Source organism: Gigantopelta aegis, chromosome 5, assembly GCF_016097555.1.
Source record: "Gigantopelta aegis isolate Gae_Host chromosome 5, Gae_host_genome, whole genome shotgun sequence".
In the NCBI taxonomy this organism is placed as follows: Eukaryota; Metazoa; Mollusca; class Gastropoda; order Neomphalida; family Peltospiridae; genus Gigantopelta; species Gigantopelta aegis.
Window position 1 is genome coordinate 4,866,374 of NC_054703.1, and position 22,064 is coordinate 4,888,437.

The 22,064-nt window shown below is 35.9% G+C and overlaps 1 protein-coding gene across 2 annotated transcripts; it reads left to right on the forward strand.

Moving 5' to 3' along the window:
* Positions 1 to 580: 580 nt before the first annotated feature.
* Positions 581 to 14,491, forward strand: LOC121373588 (indian hedgehog protein-like). Of its 2 annotated transcripts, none has more exons than XM_041500277.1 (7): positions 581 to 607; positions 5,831 to 5,883; positions 9,362 to 9,416; positions 10,287 to 10,399; positions 12,380 to 12,551; positions 13,004 to 13,110; positions 14,092 to 14,491. In XM_041500277.1, the coding sequence occupies exons 2-7, from the start codon at positions 5,832 to 5,834 to the stop codon at positions 14,334 to 14,336; spliced, it is 744 nt and encodes a 247-aa protein (XP_041356211.1). In that variant the 5' UTR covers positions 581 to 607; position 5,831; the 3' UTR covers positions 14,337 to 14,491. The 2 variants fall into 2 exon arrangements, with proteins under 2 accessions (XP_041356211.1, XP_041356210.1); XM_041500276.1 differs by lacking the exon at positions 581 to 607 and adding an exon at positions 978 to 1,033.
* Positions 14,492 to 22,064: the final 7,573 nt, after the last annotated feature.

A 22,064-nucleotide genomic window follows, 5' to 3' on the forward strand; every position in this document is an offset into this window, starting at 1 on the left:
CGAAACCTGCTACATTTTCCCATTAGTAGCAAGGGATATTTTTATATGCACTATCCCTGAGAGAACAAATCTCGTACCATGACCTTTGATATACCAGTGGTGGTGCACTGGCTGGATTGAGAAATAGTTTTACCGAGCCTCGTCCCGCTCCTTGGTCTAAAGAAAGTCTTCTCTCTTAAAACTGGTCTATTGGAAATGTTCACTCTTAAAACTGATTTATATTAATGCCATTCAACATGTTATCATTCATTATTCTGCTATTGTCATTAGTATAATTTAAGGAAAAACAAAACCTTGTCGAAGAGTCTCTCTCTCTCTCTCTCTCTCTCTCTCTCTCTCTCTCTCTCTCTCTATCTATCTATCTCTCCATATGTGTGTGTGAGTGTGTGTGTGTGTGTGTGTGTGTGTGTGTGTGTTTATGTACGTGAGCTTTGTTCACAAATAAGAGAGAGACTTCTCATCCGAATACAGTTGACGTGCGGGTTAGTAAGTGATATGAGGTAAAAATGTAACATATGATAAATGTTTTAATGAATGAATTTTAATTAGCAGCTCGCAGGAACAGTCCGGATGTAATTATGTTAAAAGGATCAAAACAGTGATTCAGGTAAACTGGTTATTACGTACTTTAAAACATTGACATTACTATACAGGTAAACTTGTTATTACTAACTCTGAGAATATACATCACAATAAGCTAAACTGGTCACTACGTACTATAAAATACTAACATTACACTACAGGTAAACTGGCTATTACTTACTTTAAATACTAGTATTACAATACAGGTAAACTAGTTATTACTAACAAAACCTTGTCGGAGAGTATATATATATATATATCTGTGTGTGTGTGTGTGTTTGGGTGTGTGTTTAAACATGTAGTGAGTTTTGTTCACAAATTAGCATGACACTTGTCAGTTCAATACAGTTGACATGCGGAATAGTAAGTGGTATGGGGCTGACTGAATTACATAATAAAACCAGGCACGATGTGGATGTAAGTAAATTAGAAGGATCAACACATCGAACAGGTAAACTAACATTACAATACAGATAAACTGGCTATGACTAACTTTAAAACACTAACATTGTAATACAGGTACACTTATTATTACTTAACACTAAAAATACCTTCGAGATAAACTGGTTATTACTAACTTTAAAACACTAACATTACCATATGGCTAAACCGGTTATTACTTTAAAACTCTAACATTGCAATACAGGTAAAGTGGTTATTAGAAACTATGAAACACTAACATTACAATACAGGTAAACTGGTTATTAGAAACTATGAAACACTAACATTACCATACAGGTAAACTGGTTATTAGAAACTATGAAACACTAACATTACCATACAGGTAAACTGGTTATTACTAAATTTGAATCTAACATTAGAATACAGGTAAAGTGGTTAATACAAAGAGGTGAACTGTGTATTAGCTAATTTGAAACATTAACATTATATTACAGACAAACTGGTTATAACTAACCTTAAAACACTAATATTACAATACACGTAAACTGGTTATTACTTACTTCAAAACACTAACATTATAATCCAGATAAACTGGTTATTACTTGCTTCAAAACACTAACATTGCAATACAGGTAAAGTGGTTATTAGAAACTATGAAACACTAACATTGCAATACAGGTAAAGTGGTTATTAGAAACTATGAAACACTAACATTACAATACAGGTAAACTGGTTATTAGAAACTATGAAACACTAACATTACCATACAGGTAAACTGGTTATTAGAAACTATGAAACACTAACATTACCATACAGGTAAACTGGTTATTACTAAATTTGAATCTAACATTAGAATACAGGTAAAGTGGTTAATACAAAGAGGTGAACTGTGTATTAGCTAATTTGAAACATTAACATTATATTACAGACAAACTGGTTATAACTAACCTTAAAACACTAATATTACAATACACGTAAACTGGTTATTACTTACTTCAAAACACTAACATTACAATCCAGATAAACTGGTTATTACTTGCTTCAAAACACTAACATTACAATACAGGTAAACTGGTTATTACTTACTTTAAAACATTAACAATATAATACAGATAAACTGGTTATTACTTACTTTAAAACATTAACAATATAATACAGATAAACTGGTTATTACTTACTTTAAAACATTAACAATATAATACAGATAAACTGGTTATTACTTACTTTAAAACACAAACATTACAATCCAGGTAAACTGGTTATTACTTACTTCAAAACACTAATATTACAATACAGGTAAACTGGTTATTACTTACTTTAAAACATTAACAATATAATACAGATAAAACTGTTTATTACTTACTTAAAACACAAGCATTACAATCCAGGTAAACTGGTTATTACTAACTTTAAAACATCAACATTGCAATATAGCTAACCTGGTTATTATTTACTTCAAAACACTAACATTATAATATAGGTAAACTGGTTATTATTTACTTTAAAACACTAACATCTATAAAACAGGTAAACCGGTTATTACTTACTTTAGTATACTAAAATTACAATACAGGTAAGCTGGCTATTACTTACTTTAAAACACTAACATTATAATATAGGTAAACTGGTTATTATTTACTTTACATTACCAAAATTACAATACAGGTAAACTGGTTATTACTTACTTCAAAACACTAACATTACAATCCAGGTAAACTGGTTATTACTTACTTCAAAACACTAACATTACAATACAGGTAAACTGGTTATTACTTACTTTAAAACATTAACAATATAATACAGATAAACTGGTTATTACTTACTTTAAAACATTAACAATATAATACAGATAAACTGGTTATTACTTACTTTAAAACATTAACAATATAATACAGATAAACTGGTTATTATTACTTTAAAACACAAACATTACAATCCAGGTACACTGGTTATTACTTACTTCAAAACACTAATATTACAATACAGGTAAACTGGTTATTACTTACTTTAAAACATTAACAATATAATGCAGATAAACTGGTTATTACTTACTTTAAAACACAAGCATTACAATCCAGGTAAACTGGTTATTACTAACTTTAAAACATCAACATTGCAATATAGCTAACCTGGTTATTATTTACTTCAAAACACTAACATTATAATATAGGTAAACTGGTTATTATTTACTTTAAAACACTAACTTCTATAAAACAGGTAAACCGGTTATTACTTTACTTTAGTATACTAAAATTACAATACAGGTAAGCTGGCTATTACTTACTTTAAAACACTAACATTATAATATAGGTAAACTGGTTATTATTTACTTTAAATTACCAAAATTACAATACAGGTAAACTGGTTATTACTTGCGTTCAATCAGTAACATACATTACTGTGACGATAAATTGTTATTACTTCCTTTGTAACACTAACATTACAACACACGTAACTTGATTTTACTAAGGTAGCAGTAAGGTCCGCTTTCCTTTAAAGGTAGACTAAACTCCAACAAGAGCCTTATGTGTTGGAAAGATGCATACCAGGACTACCAACACATACTGACACTTTAACAAATGAAAAACGCGTAATTTTAGAATTAATAAAAAAACATGATTATTCCTGCTAACTGGGGGCATCCATTTTGTTTCGTTTTTGTGACGTCTGGTGGTATAGCTTGGGGCGAAGTGACGTCAGCTCCGTCCATCTGCTCTATGCACAGTGTAAACAAACGCTCTAATTTACGACAAGGCGCTTCACTTTCATCAACCTGACTTACAAAACAACGTGACTTGATAGTATAATAAACTAGTTAACTAAATATATTTCAATTTGCATTAATATAACGAAATGGAGTTATAGTATTTTTTTCTTTTAAAAAATCCAAAGAAAAAAATACATATTATTAGGCCTATTGGTTGGGTACGTTCGAGCAAAAACGACCACTCACGATACCCAAGTGATAATTTTCTTTTTTTTGGGACTACGTAATTGGTCAGTTTTGTGATTTTAGATGTGAAAGTCTACTTAATCAAGGGTTTTACAGAATTACTTACAGTAATAAAGCAGGACGGCTGGTAAAGTCCATTACGATTTGAGGTTATCACACAATACCCTGTGATCTTAATAAAAGAGGCACGTCTTTTTAGTGTGTCTAGACACAGTGTCTGGGCACCGTCTAAATATACACCTGTCAGTCAAGAATCACAGGTACAGGCCACGGAAAAGACCAATTAACCAAAAAAACCCCACTCCGACTATTATTTCAGTACGTGGGTTAATTTATATACAAAACATAATACAGCTATTTCAACACTGACAATGGTGGGTTATTTTGTATTAAAACATAAATCACATATACATTTTGTGGTGTTACTGAGATGGATATTATTACAGAACATTGCGATGCATCCGCAAAAATCAGGTATGTTTTGTTTCTTCACTTCGAAGACTAATTCCTGACATGACATGTTAAGTATTACGTAACCACCAGCTCGCCAGAGGGCGTATTCACTGGGATGGTACAAAATGGCTGCGCCCGTTATATATAATTGCCGTCACATTTAACCGTTTTATTAATTAACTATACGATTATACTTGTTGATATTATGTGCATTATGTATCGTTGAATATGCATACCAATCCAAACGCCTTGCTTTAGCATTCCTTTAACTTGATTCCTCGCGCGTTTTATCGTGAGCGTTTCTGTGCGTGGAAATATGCTTTTCCAGATCTTCATTTTCGGAAGCAGATTACTATACATTCTTTAACCATGTCTTAGTGTAGTTTAAGCCGAAAGTATTATAGAATTCACGTTATGACGTAAGCCTGGTAAACTCATTCGCGGAAAACTCGCTCGCAAAAAAAATCGCGCATGCTCTATGACGTAACTGTGCATGTGAAGGGTAGCTAATCTCTTATGGTCTGTGATTAGCACATTATAATTGGACATTTCCACAATGGAAGTCGTCAAATTTCGTCTCAAGTAAGTGTATTCTATAAGCCTTCAAAGCAGGTGTTTCACAGTATAGATAAGATGGCTTCCGCCGGATATAGTCACCTGTCACGAATACCTGATGTCATCGCTGTTTTTACGGTGATTCAGTGCATGCCGTCACGGCTTTGCATATTTAATTGAGCTCTATCCTGTGCAACTCTAGGTTTTCAAAGCTAGACTTGGGAGTGACAGTCCTCCTGGTGGTACAGGAAGGATGAAACATCCTCTTACGTTTCTCCTAGATGTTGACAGTCCCCCTACGGGCGGTGCAAGTGGGATGAAATATCCTGTTACGTATCTCCTAGGGAGTGGCAGTCCTCCTGGCGGTGCAAGAACGATGAAGCATCCTGTTGAGGATCTCCTAGGGAGTGGCAGTCCTCTTGGCGGTGCAAGAATGATGAAGCATCCTGTTGCGGATCTCCTAGGGAGTGGCAGTCATCCTATGGACGAGCACCTCAGTGGATCATGGGACCAATGACGACTTTTCCTAACAACCCTTTGACTCTTCCTGTGCAGAGATATGATTTTGATAACGGAATACGGTTTTGTCGTTCAGAATTTATAGTACAGATGTTGCTTCGAACATGAAACTACAGATGACCTTTAAAACAAAAAGATTAATAGTGGTTACAAACAGAAGAAAGGAATGAAACAAATATTTATTTGACGACACGATGCTATCAGATTATAGTTAAGGTGAATCTCCGATAAATCAATATTTGTGTTCTTGTTATTTATAGTCTTTATAATTATTTCTAAATGTTAAAAATGTTGGCTTGTTTAAATTTTAAGAATCTTTCAAATTATTTTTAAATGTTTAAATATTTCGTGTCTGATTTTTTTCAGAATGAAAATTACTTGGTTTGTGGCAGTGCTGTGTGTTGGACTAACACTTTGCGGTAGGTCATCTACTCGTACATAATTTATACACCAAAGCCTGTGGTATGTCCTGTCCTACTCATAGCAAAGTGTAGATAAAATATACCTTACTCTTTTATCTCATGTTGCAGCAGCGTTTTTCTCTATCAACTGTATTTTGAGAAAGAGTAAAAAAGTAATGTTGTTTAAAGGCACCCCAACACATTTAAAACTCAGCACATTTAAAAGCACGGCTTCCATGTGTGCTTACAATAATGAGGAAAGGAAGATAATGTTTATTTAATGACATCTCGATGTATTTTCAACGTCGGCAGTTTCGTGTTTAACATAAATGATTAAAATGACATTTTGTTGGGACGAAAAGAAAGCGGAACCCGCTGTCTCCACATAAACTCGAAAGAAAAAAAGCCTTTGTCATAATTACAAAAAGCACATTATGTATACTGTTGTTTACAAACATTGTGTACTGATATACCTAAAACTAACAACCTCTATGTGCAAATCGATTCTCAGCGTACAAGGAAACAGTTCCTAAATAGTAAATTATTATCTCACTAAATTAATAAACAATACTAGGATACCTTAACAAACAAAATAGTTAATCGATCGTACTTTGGACGAAAATAAACTTTACTGATGGGCAAGGTCACTAGAGGGAGCCATGTTAAAACAGTTGATCGATCGTAGTTTAGACGAAAATAAACTTTACTGATGGGCAAGGTCACTAGAGGGAGCCATGTTAAAACAGTTAATCTATCGTAGTTTGGACGAAAATAAACTTTACTGATGGGCAAGGTCACTAGAGGGAGCCATGTTAAAACAGTTAATCGATCGTAGTTTAGACGAAAATAAACTTTACTGATGGGCAAGGTCACTAGAGGGAGCCATGTTAAAACAGTTAATCTATCGTAGTTTAGATGAAAATAAACTTTACTGATGGGCAAGGTCACTAGAGGGAGCCATGTTAAAACAGTTAATCTATCGTAGTTTGGACGAAAATAAACTTAACTGATGGGCAAGGTCACTAGAGGGAGCCATGTTAAAACAGTTAATCGATCGTAGTTTGGACGAAAATAAACTTAACTGATGGACAAGGTCACTAGAGGGAGCCATGTTAAAACAGTTAATCTATCGTAGTTTAGATGAAAATAAACTTTACTGATGGGCAAGGTCACTAGAGGGAGCCATGTTAAAACAGTTAATCTATCGTAGTTTGGACGAAAATAAACTTTACTGATGGGCAAGGTCACTAGAGGGAGCCATGTTAAAACAGTTAATCTATCGTAGTTTGGACGAAAATAAACTTTACTGATGGGCAAGGTCACTAGAGGGAGCCATGTTAAAACAGTTAATCTATCGTAGTTTAGATGAAAATAAACTTTACTGATGGGCAAGGTCACTAGAGGGAGCCATGTTAAAACAGTTAATCTATCGTAGTTTAGATGAAAATAAACTTTACTGATGGGCAAGGTCACTAGAGGGAGCCATGTTAAAACAGTTAATCGATCGTAGTTTAGACGAAAATAAACTTTACTGATGGGCAAGGTCACTAGAGGGAGCCATGTTAAAACAGTTAATCTATCGTAGTTTAGACGAAAATAAACTTTACTGATGGGCAAGGTCACTAGAGGGAGCCATGTTAAAACAGTTAATCGATCGTAGTTTGGACGAAAATAAACTTTACTGATGGGCAAGGTCACTAGAGGGAGCCATGTTAAAACAGTTAATCTATCGTAGTTTAGACGAAAATAAACTTTACTGATAGGCAAGGTCACTAGAGGGAGCCATATTAAAACAGTTAATCGATCGTAGTTTGGACGAAAATAAACTTTACTGATGGGCAAGGTCACTAGAGGGAGCCATGTTAAAACAGTTAATCGATCGTAGTTTAGACGAAAATAAACTTTACTGATGGGCAAGGTCACTAGAGGGAGCCATGTTAAAACAGTTAATCTATCGTAGTTTAGATGAAAATAAACTTTACTGATAGGCAAGGTCACTAGAGGGAGCCATATTAAAACAGTTAATCGATCGTAGTTTAGACGAAAATAAACTTTACTGATGGGCAAGGTCACTAGAGGGAGCCATGTTAAAACAGTTAATCGATCGTAGTTTAGACGAAAATAAACTTTACTGATGGGCAAGGTCACTAGAGGGAGCCATGTTAAAACAGTTAATCGATCGTAGTTTGGACGAAAATAAACTTTACTGATGGGCAAGGTCACTAGAGGGAGCCATGTTAAAACAGTTAATCGATCGTAGTTTGGACGAAAATAAACTTTACTGATGGGCAAGGTCACTAGAGGGAGCCATGTTAAAACAGTTAATCGATCGTAGTTTAGACGAAAATAAACTTTACTGATGGGCAAGGTCACTAGAGGGAGCCATGTTAAAACAGTTAATCGATCGTAGTTTGGACGAAAATAAACTTTACTGATGGGCAAGGTCACTAGAGGGAGCCATGTTAAAACAGTTAATCGATCGTAGTTTAGACGAAAATAAACTTTACTGATGGGCAAGGTCACTAGAGGGAGCCATGTTAAAACAGTTAATCGATCGTAGTTTAGACGAAAATAAACTTTACTGATGGGCAAGGTCACAAGAGGGAGCCATGTTAAAACAGTTAATCGATCGTAGTTTAGACGAAAATAAACTTTACTGATGGGCAAGGTCACAAGAGGGAGCCATGTTAAAACAGTTAATCGATCGTAGTTTAGACGAAAATAAACTTTACTGATGGGCAAGGTCACAAGAGGGAGCCATGTTAAAACAGTTAATCGATCGTAGTTTAGACGAAAATAAACTTTACTGATGGGCAAGGTCACAAGAGGGAGCCATGTTAAAACAGTTAATCGATCGTAGTTTGGACGAAAATAAACTTTACTGATGGGCAAGGTCACTAGAGGGAGCCATGTTAAAACAGTTGACCAGACGCACGATTGGTCGTGCTACAGGTCATGCCACCTGAAGATTGGTGGTGCCACCTGTTGTACGACCTCACGGTCATGACCTGTCACGACTGGTTGCACGACCTTACGATTGGTGTTACCACCAGTATTTAGCTCGCAGACCAGTTTATTTGGAGTGGCTTCTGGGGTTCAGGTCACTCTCCACTACGACACCCGAAGAGAGCATGTCGCTACTGCGGGTGTACCAGTGCCGCCGAGAAGACTCGAACTTATGTTTGCCCAACTGCAGATAGAGCCTTTGTATCTGATCGAGAGACCCGTCTCACGACTGGTTGCGATTTGGCTACGATCGAGCGTGCGAACGGTCGCTACGATTGATCGTACGATCGGTCACTGATTGCCACCACTAGTTGCACGATTACTTACGGTCGTCTCCAATCGTTGGTTATCGCACGACCACGCATGACAATATATATATATATATAGTCTTCTCGGCGGCACTGGTGCACCCACAGTAGCGATATGCTCTCTTCGGGTGTCGTAGTGGAGAGTATATATATATATATATACCTGTGTGTATCCATCCTAGAACCGGCGTTCAACAGAAGACAGTCAATTAGTGGGAAGGAAGATAACCCTAGAAGGTAAGCATAATCATTTTACTTTCCATTTGTAGAAGTATATTAGCCTTAACACCCTTCAGTATTCGACACAAATGACTGCAGGGACATGGTGTCAGGAATACACATAGTTACGTGTATTGTACATTGACGTTTTTGGAATACACTAATCTGTTCAAGCCTCGACAAGTCTCGTGACCCCCCCCCCCCCCCCCCCCCCCGCCAATCACTTCCTAGCTCGTTTTCAGTGCCCTTCTTAATGACATTTTTGTGCTTTTAAATTCATCATACACAATATATAACACTAAAATGCCCTGGGATTGTGTTTCTAAGCATCTTTATTTCAAATTTCTTTAAGGTGTCTGACCCCGACGCCCCCACCCCCTCGCCCCACATTACAGATCTTTGTGGGGCCTCGATTCAGTTACTTTCGAAAAACTCAAAGTTCCTTTTTTTATAATTTTATGATTCCCTCTTTACAAAATCCTTAATTCACACGCAGGATTGTCATTTTGTTTCCATATGTGATCCATTTTTGTGATGGACAGTAGATTACAAGTTGCAGCTCTGTGTGAGCGCGTGCGTACACGCCATTTTATTTTTGTTTTTGTAAGTTGCGAAAATGGTGGGGGTGGTGAGTGCACGAAAAGGCAGGAGAGATGCTTTCGTTTCGATAGGTAACTGGTCGAAGATGTCTTTGATGGGAATATATTTTGCATTATTTCCTGTGCCTGACATCATCCAACGTGCTTGGCATGAAAAATTAGTAAAATGCGACACAATCAGTAAAATTACATCTTTATCCCTTGCAAATACAACAACACTGTTGCAGTTATTATTGAAGTCATGCAGAACACGTCTGGTGTCAGCTTCTTCTTGTGTTCTTCTTCGTAGGAGAACTCCATCTTCTCTTCCTTCTTGCTTCCCTGGTGACGGGCAGCTTCTCCTTGACAACGGCAATATGGTGGATATGAAGGGCCTAAGAACTGGAGACAGAGTATTAACAAGTAAATTAACTGCTATTTCTGATACTAAAATTACAACGTAGTAGACATGAAGCACTTTAAAACTGGACGGAGTATTAACAAGTAAATGAACTATTATTTCTGATACTAAAATGACAAGGTAGTAGAAAACAGGGACTTTAGAACTGGACAGAGTATTAACAAGTAAATGAACTATTATTTCTGATACTAAAATGACAAGGTAGTAGAAAACAAGGACTTTAGAACTGGACAGCGATTAGTAACAGGTAAAGTAAATGTCATTTTTAATAATGGCAAGGTAGTAAAAATGAAAGACGTAGTTATTTAGAGCTGGATGAAGGTTTTTTTTAAACCTTTAAAGCTTCAACAAGTCGACCATCCACGTCATAACCAGGACTGGAAGGTGTCGTAGTCTTCATTATCCTCGTCAGTACCACCATTATCATCACCACCACTATTGTCAAGAGTTTACGCTGTCATAATAATGATGATGATCATCATAGCATCATCATCACCACCACCACCACAACCTTTTTCACCGACATAAGGACCAAACAATGTCAAAGTCACCATCATGATCTACATTATCATCATCAAAGCCACCATCACCATCTAGTTTATCATCATTACCATGATCATCAACATAAAGACTGAACTATGTGAATAATATTCATCATCTCCATCATCATCATCTACATTATAATAATAATCATCATCATCAGCAGCAGCAGCAGCAACTTAAAAACCAAACAATATCATCACAATAAGCACCAACATCTGGACACTGTTATAGTCATCACCACCAACATGAGGACTGAACAATATCATCACAATAAGCACCAACATCTGGACACTGTTATAGTCATCACCACCAACATGAGGACCGAACAATATCATCACAATAAGCACCAACATCTGGACACTGTTATAGTCATCACCACCAACATGAGGACCGAACAATATCATCACAATAAACACCAACATCTGGACACTGTTATAGTCATCACCACCAACATGAGGACTGAACAGTATCATCACAATAAACACCAACATCTGGACACTGTTATAGTCATCACCACCAACATGAGGACCGAACAATATCATCACAATAAACACCAACATCTGGACACTGTTATAGTCATCACCACCAACATGAGGACCGAACAATATCATCACAATAAGCACCAACATCTGGACACTGTTATAGTCATCACCACCAACATGAGGACTGAACAATAATATCACAATAAGCACCAACATCTGGACACTGTTATAGTCATCACCACCAACATGAGGACTGAACAATATCATCACAATAAGCACCAACATCTGGACACTGTTATAGTCATCACCACCAACATGAGAACTGAACAATATCATCACAATAAGCACCAACATCTGGACACTGTTATAGTCATCACCACCAACATGAGGACTGAACAATATCATCACAATAAGCACCAACATCTGGACACTGTTATAGTCATCACCACCAACATGAGGACTGAACAGTATCATCACAATAAGCACCAACATCTGGACACTGTTATACTCATCACCACCAACATGAGGACTGAACAATATCATCACAATAAGCACCAACATCTGGACACTGTTATAGTCATCACCACCAACATGAGAACTGAACAGTATCATCACAATAAGCACCAACATCTGGACACTGTTATAGTCATCACCACCATCATGAGGACTGAACAATATCATCATCAACGTAAAAAACGAACAATATCATCATCATAACCACCAACATAAGGACTGGACAATGTTATAATCACCACCACCAACATAAAGACTGAACAATATCATCACCATTACCATCAACATAAGGACTGAACAATATAATCGTCATCATCACTGCCAACATAAGGACTGAACGATGTCATCGTCATCATCGCCATTATCAGGACTTCCTACAGTAAAATATCTGATGTGTATCAATCAATCGTTATGAAATTCTTCTTTCAAAATATTGTATTGCAGTACAAGCTGGGCGACGTGTCTTCTCTGAAGTGAAAACCTTCATAAAGCGCCACCCCCACCAGAATACTACCTACCGAACACTGATTACGGAACAGGGAAATCACGTGACGATGTCAGACAACCATCTGATCTTTGTCTCGGCAAGAAACACATCTACCAAAATGGAATCTAGGTACAATTATTGTCCCTGCTGTCGTGGAGGTGTTATCAAATCATGTCAAGTCCATTAATATATCAACACTATATTTATATGAATACAAAGAATCTACAAAGAAACTGGGCACACTACTAAAGTATCTATACGTGGACCGAAATGACATTTTAAACTAAAGGGCATTTCTGGGGATATTTTCAGGGAAGGTGAGGGAAAGTTAAAGGGTTGAAAGCAAAATGTATTTTTGTGTACGCTATTATTTTCTTTTCTTTAATCACATAGCTTCTGTATATGGATTGTAGTATTCGCATTTCTGTATCACTGTGTGGGTTTGGGGTTTTTTCCTTCTTTTTTTTCTTTGTTAGTAGTTTATTTAATCATAGAAGAGATCCATCACATTTTTACATTTGATCAACGTAGCTTCTGTATATGGATTGTATAATTCGTATTTGTTTATCATTGTTTTTCAGATTTGCGATGTCTGTGAAACCAGGTGATTATATTTTCACAACAAAATCCTGCAAACGAGATCTGTGCCCAGAAAGAGTAGTGCAAATATCGCTTAGCACGAAACAAGGTACACATAAAATAATAAAACATAATAATAGCAAATAGTGTCTATTAAAAATATTAATAGCAAGTTGTTGCTGTTAAGTGCAGTTTTATTTTCACAGCGCATAAAACAAAGTAAACATAAAATAATTTTTAAAATAGTAGAAAATAGTAGCTGTTAAAATATATTAATAGAAAATAGTGGCTGTTTAATACAATGTTATCTTCACAAGGCGTTATCGAGTCTAAAATAAATAAACATAACAATAATAGACAACAGTTCTCATTAAGTACCACCAACGCCATATAACCGTAAATCAAATGTGTTGAGTGCGTCGTTAAATAAAACATTTCAATCCTTTCCTTACCAATTCTCTTAACAGAGAGATTCCTTATTTAACATAACGAGGTGGGAGTACCAGAAATCAATTACAGGAGTGATAATTTCAGTAGATCGTGCGACTTTGGTTAGCGATTCATCACCATCTACCAGCCTATCATTGGTGTATGCAATCTACAGCTTGTATTGTATTTGGTACTGGACTAATTTATATTGTTTATTTTTGTAACAGGTCTGTACATTCCAGTCACTGAAGCAGGAAAAGGCGGGATTTAGCTCAATCGGTTGAGTGCTCGCTTGAGGTGCTTGCGTCGCAGGATCGAAACACCTCGGCGGATCCATTCAGCTGATTGGACTTTTTCTCGTTCCAACCAGTGCACTGCAACTGGACAAAGGTCGTGACATGTGCTTTCCTGTCTGTGGGAAAGTGCATATAAAAGATCCCTTGTTGCATTAGGAAAAAATGTAGCGGGTTTCCTCTCATGACTATGAGTCAGAATTACCAAATGTTTGACATCCAATAGCCAATGATTAATTAATCAATGTGCTCCAGAGGTGTCGTTAAACAAAACAAAACTTCTGAAGCAGGAACTCTTATAGTGGACGGAATATTTTTATATGTGTATTTATTTCAGTATTGATTTGTATTGTTTATTTTTCTAACAGGTTTGTACGTTCCAGTCACTGCAGCTGGAACTCTTGTAGTGGGCGGAATATTCGCGTCTTGTTACTCATGCCTTCCACACCACCTCGAGCACTTCTTTCTGACACCTTTCCGCTGGTTTCCATGGCTGCTGGATCCATGGAAACAAGATGGCTTCAGTCCGATCATATCTGGTTTGGAAAATATAGCAGGCAGGTTTCTACCTATGAGTTTTCCTCACAGTGTTAAAAGTGCTTCCACCTCGTAAATCTGATGAAACAGTATTCTACCATCAGGAAAATCACAGTCATCAGGCGCTGGAAGAGGGATGGGACACTGCCCCCTCTTGTGGACAATCAAATTAATTGTATTTTCAATGAAAAACATTTTCTAAAGGAATAAGTAAACATTTGAGAAACTTGATATTGTTGTTTGTTAATGTTCAGCTTCCTGTTAGGGAGGTGGTCGGCTGGCGGTAGGATGCAGGGTAGGGGTAACGACCTCAAAAAAAAGAAGAAAAAAAGAAAAGAAAAAACAAAAAACAAAAACAAAAAGGGCTAAAAATAACTTTACTTTCTGCAATATTTGATTATTTTATATCCCTCAATAATAGCCAGGTAACTTCCACCGATTTACACACAGAAAACAAAATGAATCTATCAAATCAGTTTCAAACTCAGTTTCAAACTTAGTTTCAAAACTTAGTTTCAATCTAAGCTGTATGACAAATTGGATGTATTCAACTTTCCAATACTTAATTTTCACAGTGACTCGTGTGTACATCACAGCAATATTTAGCCCAAGGTGTCCTGTGCTGGTTTTGATGTAGTAAACCTGTCTTGGAGTGGCAGTAAAGAATCTACTCGGGAGCGGCTGTCCTCTTATAGAATTTTGCCAAAAGCTGCAGCTTTCTTTCTTTCTGCACTGTGCTTACAGTGTTGGACTATGTTTGAAGTCACATCGGAGCTACCCTGCTTTTACAATTTGTACAATAGTAATATATATTTTATACAATTTTAGAACTGATTTGCTGCATTTCGATTGTGAACCAAGAATCTGCGCAGGCAGTTCTCAAGAAATAATTTACACCAATACTTCATGTTACTAATTTATGTCTGGTATTTCATTTACAAAATAAAATCATCGACAAACTGTGTGAATTGGCGAAGCCGTTCTCACATACGTTTAGGGATGTACTTATAATTGGGTCATTCCCCATTAAGTACAATTTTTTAAGCCATAAATATTTGAGGTTTTTGGTTGTATGAAATCGGAAAACAATTTCTATATCTTAATTTAAAATATATAAATAATCTGAACTTACGAAAATTAATGCTTAAATGATTGACCCGAACTAGAAAAAAATATTTTTAGGACATTTAAGTCAGGACATTTTGTCATTGGTGTTACACACAATAAAATGCATCTGGGATTAGCGCAAAATGATAATATTTAAAAATAAAATGATATTTGCTGACGTTCAAGTGTTTACAAACAAATGAGCAAACTATATGTCACATTTGAATGCTTACTATATGCAAATAAACCTCTGAAAAGACATAAATATTTAGATTTACAATTTTTGCATATCTTTTGTTTTATCATATCTTGTATAATTCTTTTAATATTAAAATTGTGTGCAACGCCTTATTGTATTCTTAGAGCATATCAATTTAATATAACACCCCTATTTTATTGATGGACTAAATGATTAAATACTTGAGTATAAATAAAGTAGTGGTTACTGACATTGTAATTTTGCTGTTGCTCAGGGTAACACCACTGACATAGTACAAATATTATTGCTGGAGTTTAAATTTTAATTTGAAAAACGTTTTTTTTTTTTTACAAACAAAATTAATTCCACATTAATCTTGAAAAAAGAAAACGAAAAAAGAATTGTATTTTAAATAAAATCAAACTCTAAATGCTTGGGTCATGAATTTAATTATTTTTATTTAAGAATTGACCATGATTTTCCAAGCTGACACTCAGTCTCATCTTGTACAGTTATAACTGTTTGGCATTTGGCATCGTAAAGATTGCAATACAAGCAATACAAAGAGTGGCATGATCCAAAACCATACAAATAGTAACAGAAATAAGTTTAACACATATTCACTTTTTGTGTGGAAAAAAGGCTTCAGTAATAGTAATTAAAGGGACAGATCCTATTTTTTAAAACACTACAGCAGATTCTTCACTGTTAGAGCCATTTGTGATCACTGAAATCAAACATTATTTATATTTTATTCTTTAGATTATCCGTTTGCATAGAACCGAAGTGTTTCTATTCATCCTGGTGTTTCTAATAACAACTAAAAATGCATTTTTCATATTTTTAAAAACACATCTGCGTCTCAGAAGTCGCGGTTATTGATTTCAGCCCTAGTCTATTTTTAAGGATATTTCCCAGTTTCAATGAATGAATGAATGAATGAATGAATGAATGAATGAATGAATGAATGAATGTTTAACGACACCCCAGCATGAAAAATACATCGGCTATTGGGTGCTCCCAGTTTCAACATCACAAACTCTTCATTCACTCTATTGTAACTTTATCCCAATGAGATACATGTTTGTAAATTAACTAAACTTAGTGTCCATTTATACAGGTTAAAACTAGGGTCTGCACCTTTAAATAAGTTTTGAAAATCGATCTTGTGTTTACTTTATTTACTTTATAATGTATTTACTTTATTTACTTTATAATGTATTTACTTTATTTACTTTATAATGTATTTACTTTATTTACTTTATAATGTATTTACTTTATTTACTTTATAATGTATTTACTTTTCAATATGTGGACAAATGTGTCAAATGTTTTTAAAATTGTTAAATATTGGTTACAAATTTAATAAGAAACGACACATTTTTATTTAAAATACTGTTTGAATGTTGCATAGTTTGTCAGTGGTGTTAGCTTAGTTGGTTACACCACTGACAAAATAACAGTAAACAATGATTTTCCCGAAACCACGCGATTAACAAACGCCTTTGCATGTGTTCAATGATCAAAATCCAATGCTATGCATTTTACATCATTTACTTTGTGTAAAACTGCATTTGCCATTGACTCAAAATGGTAACACCCCTGACGGGAAATAAAAATACTGCTTAAAAATCATCATGAAAACAAGAATAAAAGTTATATTATTTTTAAAATGTGCCATTTACTTCTTTCTAGCATTACATCGGTGTTCAAAACTAGGTATGATTATATACAGAAATAGACAACTTCAAAGTTTGAAAAATAGATGTTGCAAGGTTTCTGGATAATTATAACAAAATATTGGAATCTATATAATGGATCATATGTAAAAATGTATTAGTTGCCAGGATTCTATGTAACATTCTATACTGAAACCAGGATAAACTCGTATCTTTCACGTTATGAAAAGGTATAACATAATACATTTCCAATTTCTGTAGATCACATACAAACCCTTCATAGGCATACTTTATTTGTGCTTTTGGAGTTACTGTTTGGGTGATTAGTATATTGTACATATATTTGCAGCCACGTTTATCTTTTAACAAAATGTTTAGCTTAAAAGGGAAAATTGGATGTTTTAACATAATAAAGGTGTCGTCGGTTAGATCGTGTGAGATAATGAAGCATATTGTAAAATTGTAAAAAGTTTGTCGTTACTTGATATTTATGAATGAATTCTTCATACACCATAAAATCTCCTAATTCATTTAATAGATCACTTATAAAAATAATACCATTTTCGATGTATTTATTATAGAAGAATGGGTGAATGGATGGGTGAATAAATGAATTAATAGTTTATGATACACCAGCACGACAAAAGATATGGGCTATTGACAGTGTATGTCAAACCAATATGAATGGCCATACACGGAAGTCAAAACCTGATAACATTAGTTTACCTCTAGACAGTGACGAACGTTAACATATAATAAGCTCAATACTTTACTATTCAAATCTGAACGACAAACCAGTAATACATTATCAAGGCCTGATTTCTGTACAGTTCAGTGTGGAATGGGCATTTGGCAAAATAGTGATCGATTCCACAATGATTTATCAAATGCTTCTACTATATATAGAAAAGTGTTATTTATTTTATTTCAGCTGCCCAAAAGAGAACACCAAAAAATAATCACGATGATGGTAGTCGAGGCATTTAATACAAATATTTTGTGTTGTTTAACGACACCACTAGAGTACATTGATTTATTAATCAACGTCTACTGAATATCAAACATTAGGAAACTTTTAATGTATAGCATTAGAGATGAAACCCACTCCATTTGTTTCATTAGTAGCAATGGATCTCTTATATCTACCACAAGACGGACAGGATAGCACATACCACGACCTTTGTTAAACGTGGTGCACCGGCAGGAACGATTAGCAGCCCAATGGGTCCACCAACGGGGATCGATCTCAGACCAATCGCTCAACAAGCAAGCGTTTTACCACTTGTCTACGTCCCGCCACTGTGACTTTTATACTAACAAATCTAATGAAAAGTGCAAATTTATTATAATGCCACGTTTGTTAGTAGTGTAGCATAAGCGTGTTTTACTAAACTCTGCCTGGCAGAAAGCATTACGATTACAAATGACAATGAAAAAGAACCGCAACTGGCCGATTTTTTCTCAACCATCCGGCCTCAGACTAGAGTTATCCACCCATTTGGTTGTCCAAAATACGGAAGCTAATGCGAGAAAATATAGTTTTCTTGTGATGTGATTAATGGCTGGGGAGCTGCTTAGTATACTGGATTGTTACACTGGGTTTGACAGGTAAGAGGATGCAGTTAGTGAATATGTGCACTTGGTTTACACTGGATACTGCATACTGTCCCCCAGAGCACATTGAAGTCATGCAAAATTTGTGTAAAATGCAGAGAAATGGGTGTGATTCGGTCACTTAGCCCACGTGTGTTTGTTTACATTGATATAACGCGGAAAAGAGCTGGACAACAGATGTCGTCCTTTCGAGTGTTCAATGGGCCCAGGCAGGTAATGTTTCCCGTGAAATGCTAATGGCCTGGTGAAATTAATAAAAGTGCTACAGCCACTGGGGCTACATGAGAATACATAGTGAAATTAATTGTGGTCTGAGGCCTGATATAGTAGGATGTTTGACACAGGGCGACACACTTTGATACCTAATTGTGAGGTAACTATGTCAGTTACAGCACTCAAAATGTACATGCTAATTGTCCAGATAGGTGGAAATCTGAAACTAATCAGTTTGGGTGGTGAATATTTTATTTTGTTTAATTAAATTAAATTTTATTATATTTATATTTTCAAAATTTGTAATTTCACAAATTATGACATAATTCAGCATGCATTGTACCCCTATCAGGTCATAGGTCATTCTTTTCAATCAGGCTGTATCGCTACACCCTATGAGAGCCTCACTTTGAAGGTTAAGGTCAAATAAGTCAATATGGAGGATTTCTTCAATGATGTTTGACACAGGGTGACACACTTTGATACCAAATTGTGAGGTAACTATGCCAGTTACAGCACTCAAAATGTACATGATAATTGTGCAGATAGGTGGAAATCTGAAAGTTATCAGTTTGGGTGATGAATATTTTATTTCTTTAAATTAAATTAAATTTTATTATATTTATATTTTAAAAATTTGTAATTTCACAAATTATGACATAATTCAGCATGCATTGTACCCCTATCAGGTCATAGGTCATTCTTTTCAATCAGAATGTATCCCTGCACCCTGTGAGGGCCTCACTTTGAGTAATTGAGCTAATTGAACAAGTGAAAATGGAGGCTTTTTATCAAAAATACCAGAGGGTAATTTTTTCAAAATGTGATCCTGGGCCAAATGGTGAATGTATAATGTGGAATGGGCCTCCCAGACCAAATGGATATGGTGCTATTAAGTTCAAATCACCAATCACAGGCCAGTATCGTACAGTTAATGCTCACAGATTAAGTTTCATGGTCTTTAATAAGGAGATGGACCTAGATGGCAGTGACATCAGTCACCTGTGCCATAACCGTCTTTGTATGTTTAAAGATCACTTATCTGCTGAGCCACATGCAATTAACAGCTCGCGCATACAATGTGTGAACCGGGATGTCTGTCAGGGACATGGACAATACCCTCCCTGCCTCTTGCATCTCAGAATGCATAACATATAAGAATGTAAAACAATAACAAAGTTTAATTTAAAGAAATATTTTATGTCATAAAATCATATAAATATCACATATAAATATCACATGATACATTTATTCAAAAGCATACATTTATTCACATTACTATTTTTTATTGTTTAAAGTCAGTCTTCAATGTCTAGGGTTCATATCCACAGCAGAAATGCTATCATGCAAACTGATAGTTCCTATATTATATGTATCACTTGAAGGTTTGTGACAAAAATTACTTTGAATAACTGTGGTCACAGGAGTTGTCTGTTCTTTGACTGTCAATATCTAATAATCCTTTCTTGTAGTCAGCTTGTTGATCTCTGTGCAAATGTTTATATCGTAAGTGATCTCTAATTTTACTTCCTTGCTGGACTAAGTGCCTTTTAATCACCTGTGGATTGTTTTGTTATCTTTTTTGATAGTCCGACTCTTTGTCCATCTGACGCAGTGAACGCCTCACCCGAGCTGACAGTTCGATGCCACAGTACTTGCACTTTTCTATCATCGATGTTCCCGGGGCGTTGTTCAGCCTGTGGATGGTGGATGCAGCTCTCCCAGTCATCGTTCGTGAATAGTTCACATTCTTAGGTAAGGAAACACTGAGAGAACGGTTCGCAGCCTCACATTTCTGTGTGTCTGTATACAGTTTCATTTGCTCTACAGCTGAAATACTTAGTTTAATCTTCAGAAGTTCCAGTACTAACATTTTGTCATTTTCATTCATATTCAGCTCTGTGATTCTGTGTGTACCCAGGAACATGGATCGGTGCCACCAGTTGTTCGTTATTCCTCCACTGCAGACGACCGAGTACCGCGAACACTTTGAACAGTCACCACCGTAGCACGAAAGTGTCGATTGCAGGACCTTTGGTAAGTTTCGTTTCAGTACACCGATATTACCAGTGTGTAGTTTCATCAGTTCTTTAAGAATTAAACTGCACCTTGCTTTCATATCCTGGCTGAATACCTTCTGTGCTTCACGCTTTTGTTCACGGGTGGACCCAGTAAACATGTCGGGACTGAAGTTAGCTTTGTAACACTTACGAAACTGACTCTGACCTAAGTGGGTTGAATCAGCTAGCCGCTGCACTTTCCACATTGGATGTAGAAGTTTCAAAGCACTATCAACTCCAGCAGATGATCTGGAATCTCCATCTGTTGTGACGTATTTTATGAGAATACCTTGTAGAGCCAAGTCTGTTCTGATATCTTTTCCCATCTCGTATTCCGACAGCGGAGCAAATGGCGGCAAGTTTGCTGTGCAGTCAGGATGACCACCGGGACACGTCACATGAATACCTTTGTTTCTTAACCAGGCTCCGGTCCAACAAAGTTTATTCTGGAAGCAGGCACTTACAATGCATTTTCTTTCAGTCATTGTTTCACACGCAAGTCCTATAGCTTGTGATGCATTCTGGCCCGGTTTCTTCCGACTTGTTATTGTCGTGGAGTTGTATCTCCCATCCATGGCTATGTTAATTTCATCACGTTCATTTCCACGTTTCATGTTAATGTCTTTCAGTAGCTCAACGTTTTGTGCCATATCTTTTTCATTTAGATCTGTTACAGCCGTTGATACCTTGTATGATGTTCTCTGCATGCTGATCCGACACGGCGGTGGAATGTCCATGCCTGCCAATAGCACTCTCGCTCTCGTATTGCCGACGGGAGTATCTTGGAGACCGATAGCAAGACCCACATTAGTTTTTGCTGCATTTGGGCCAGGTTTATTTGTCTTCACCTCATTGTACAATTTGCTTTCAGGAGCAGTGAAGTCACAATTCACACAGTGTAGTGTGATTTTCCAACAAAGACCCCACTTAAC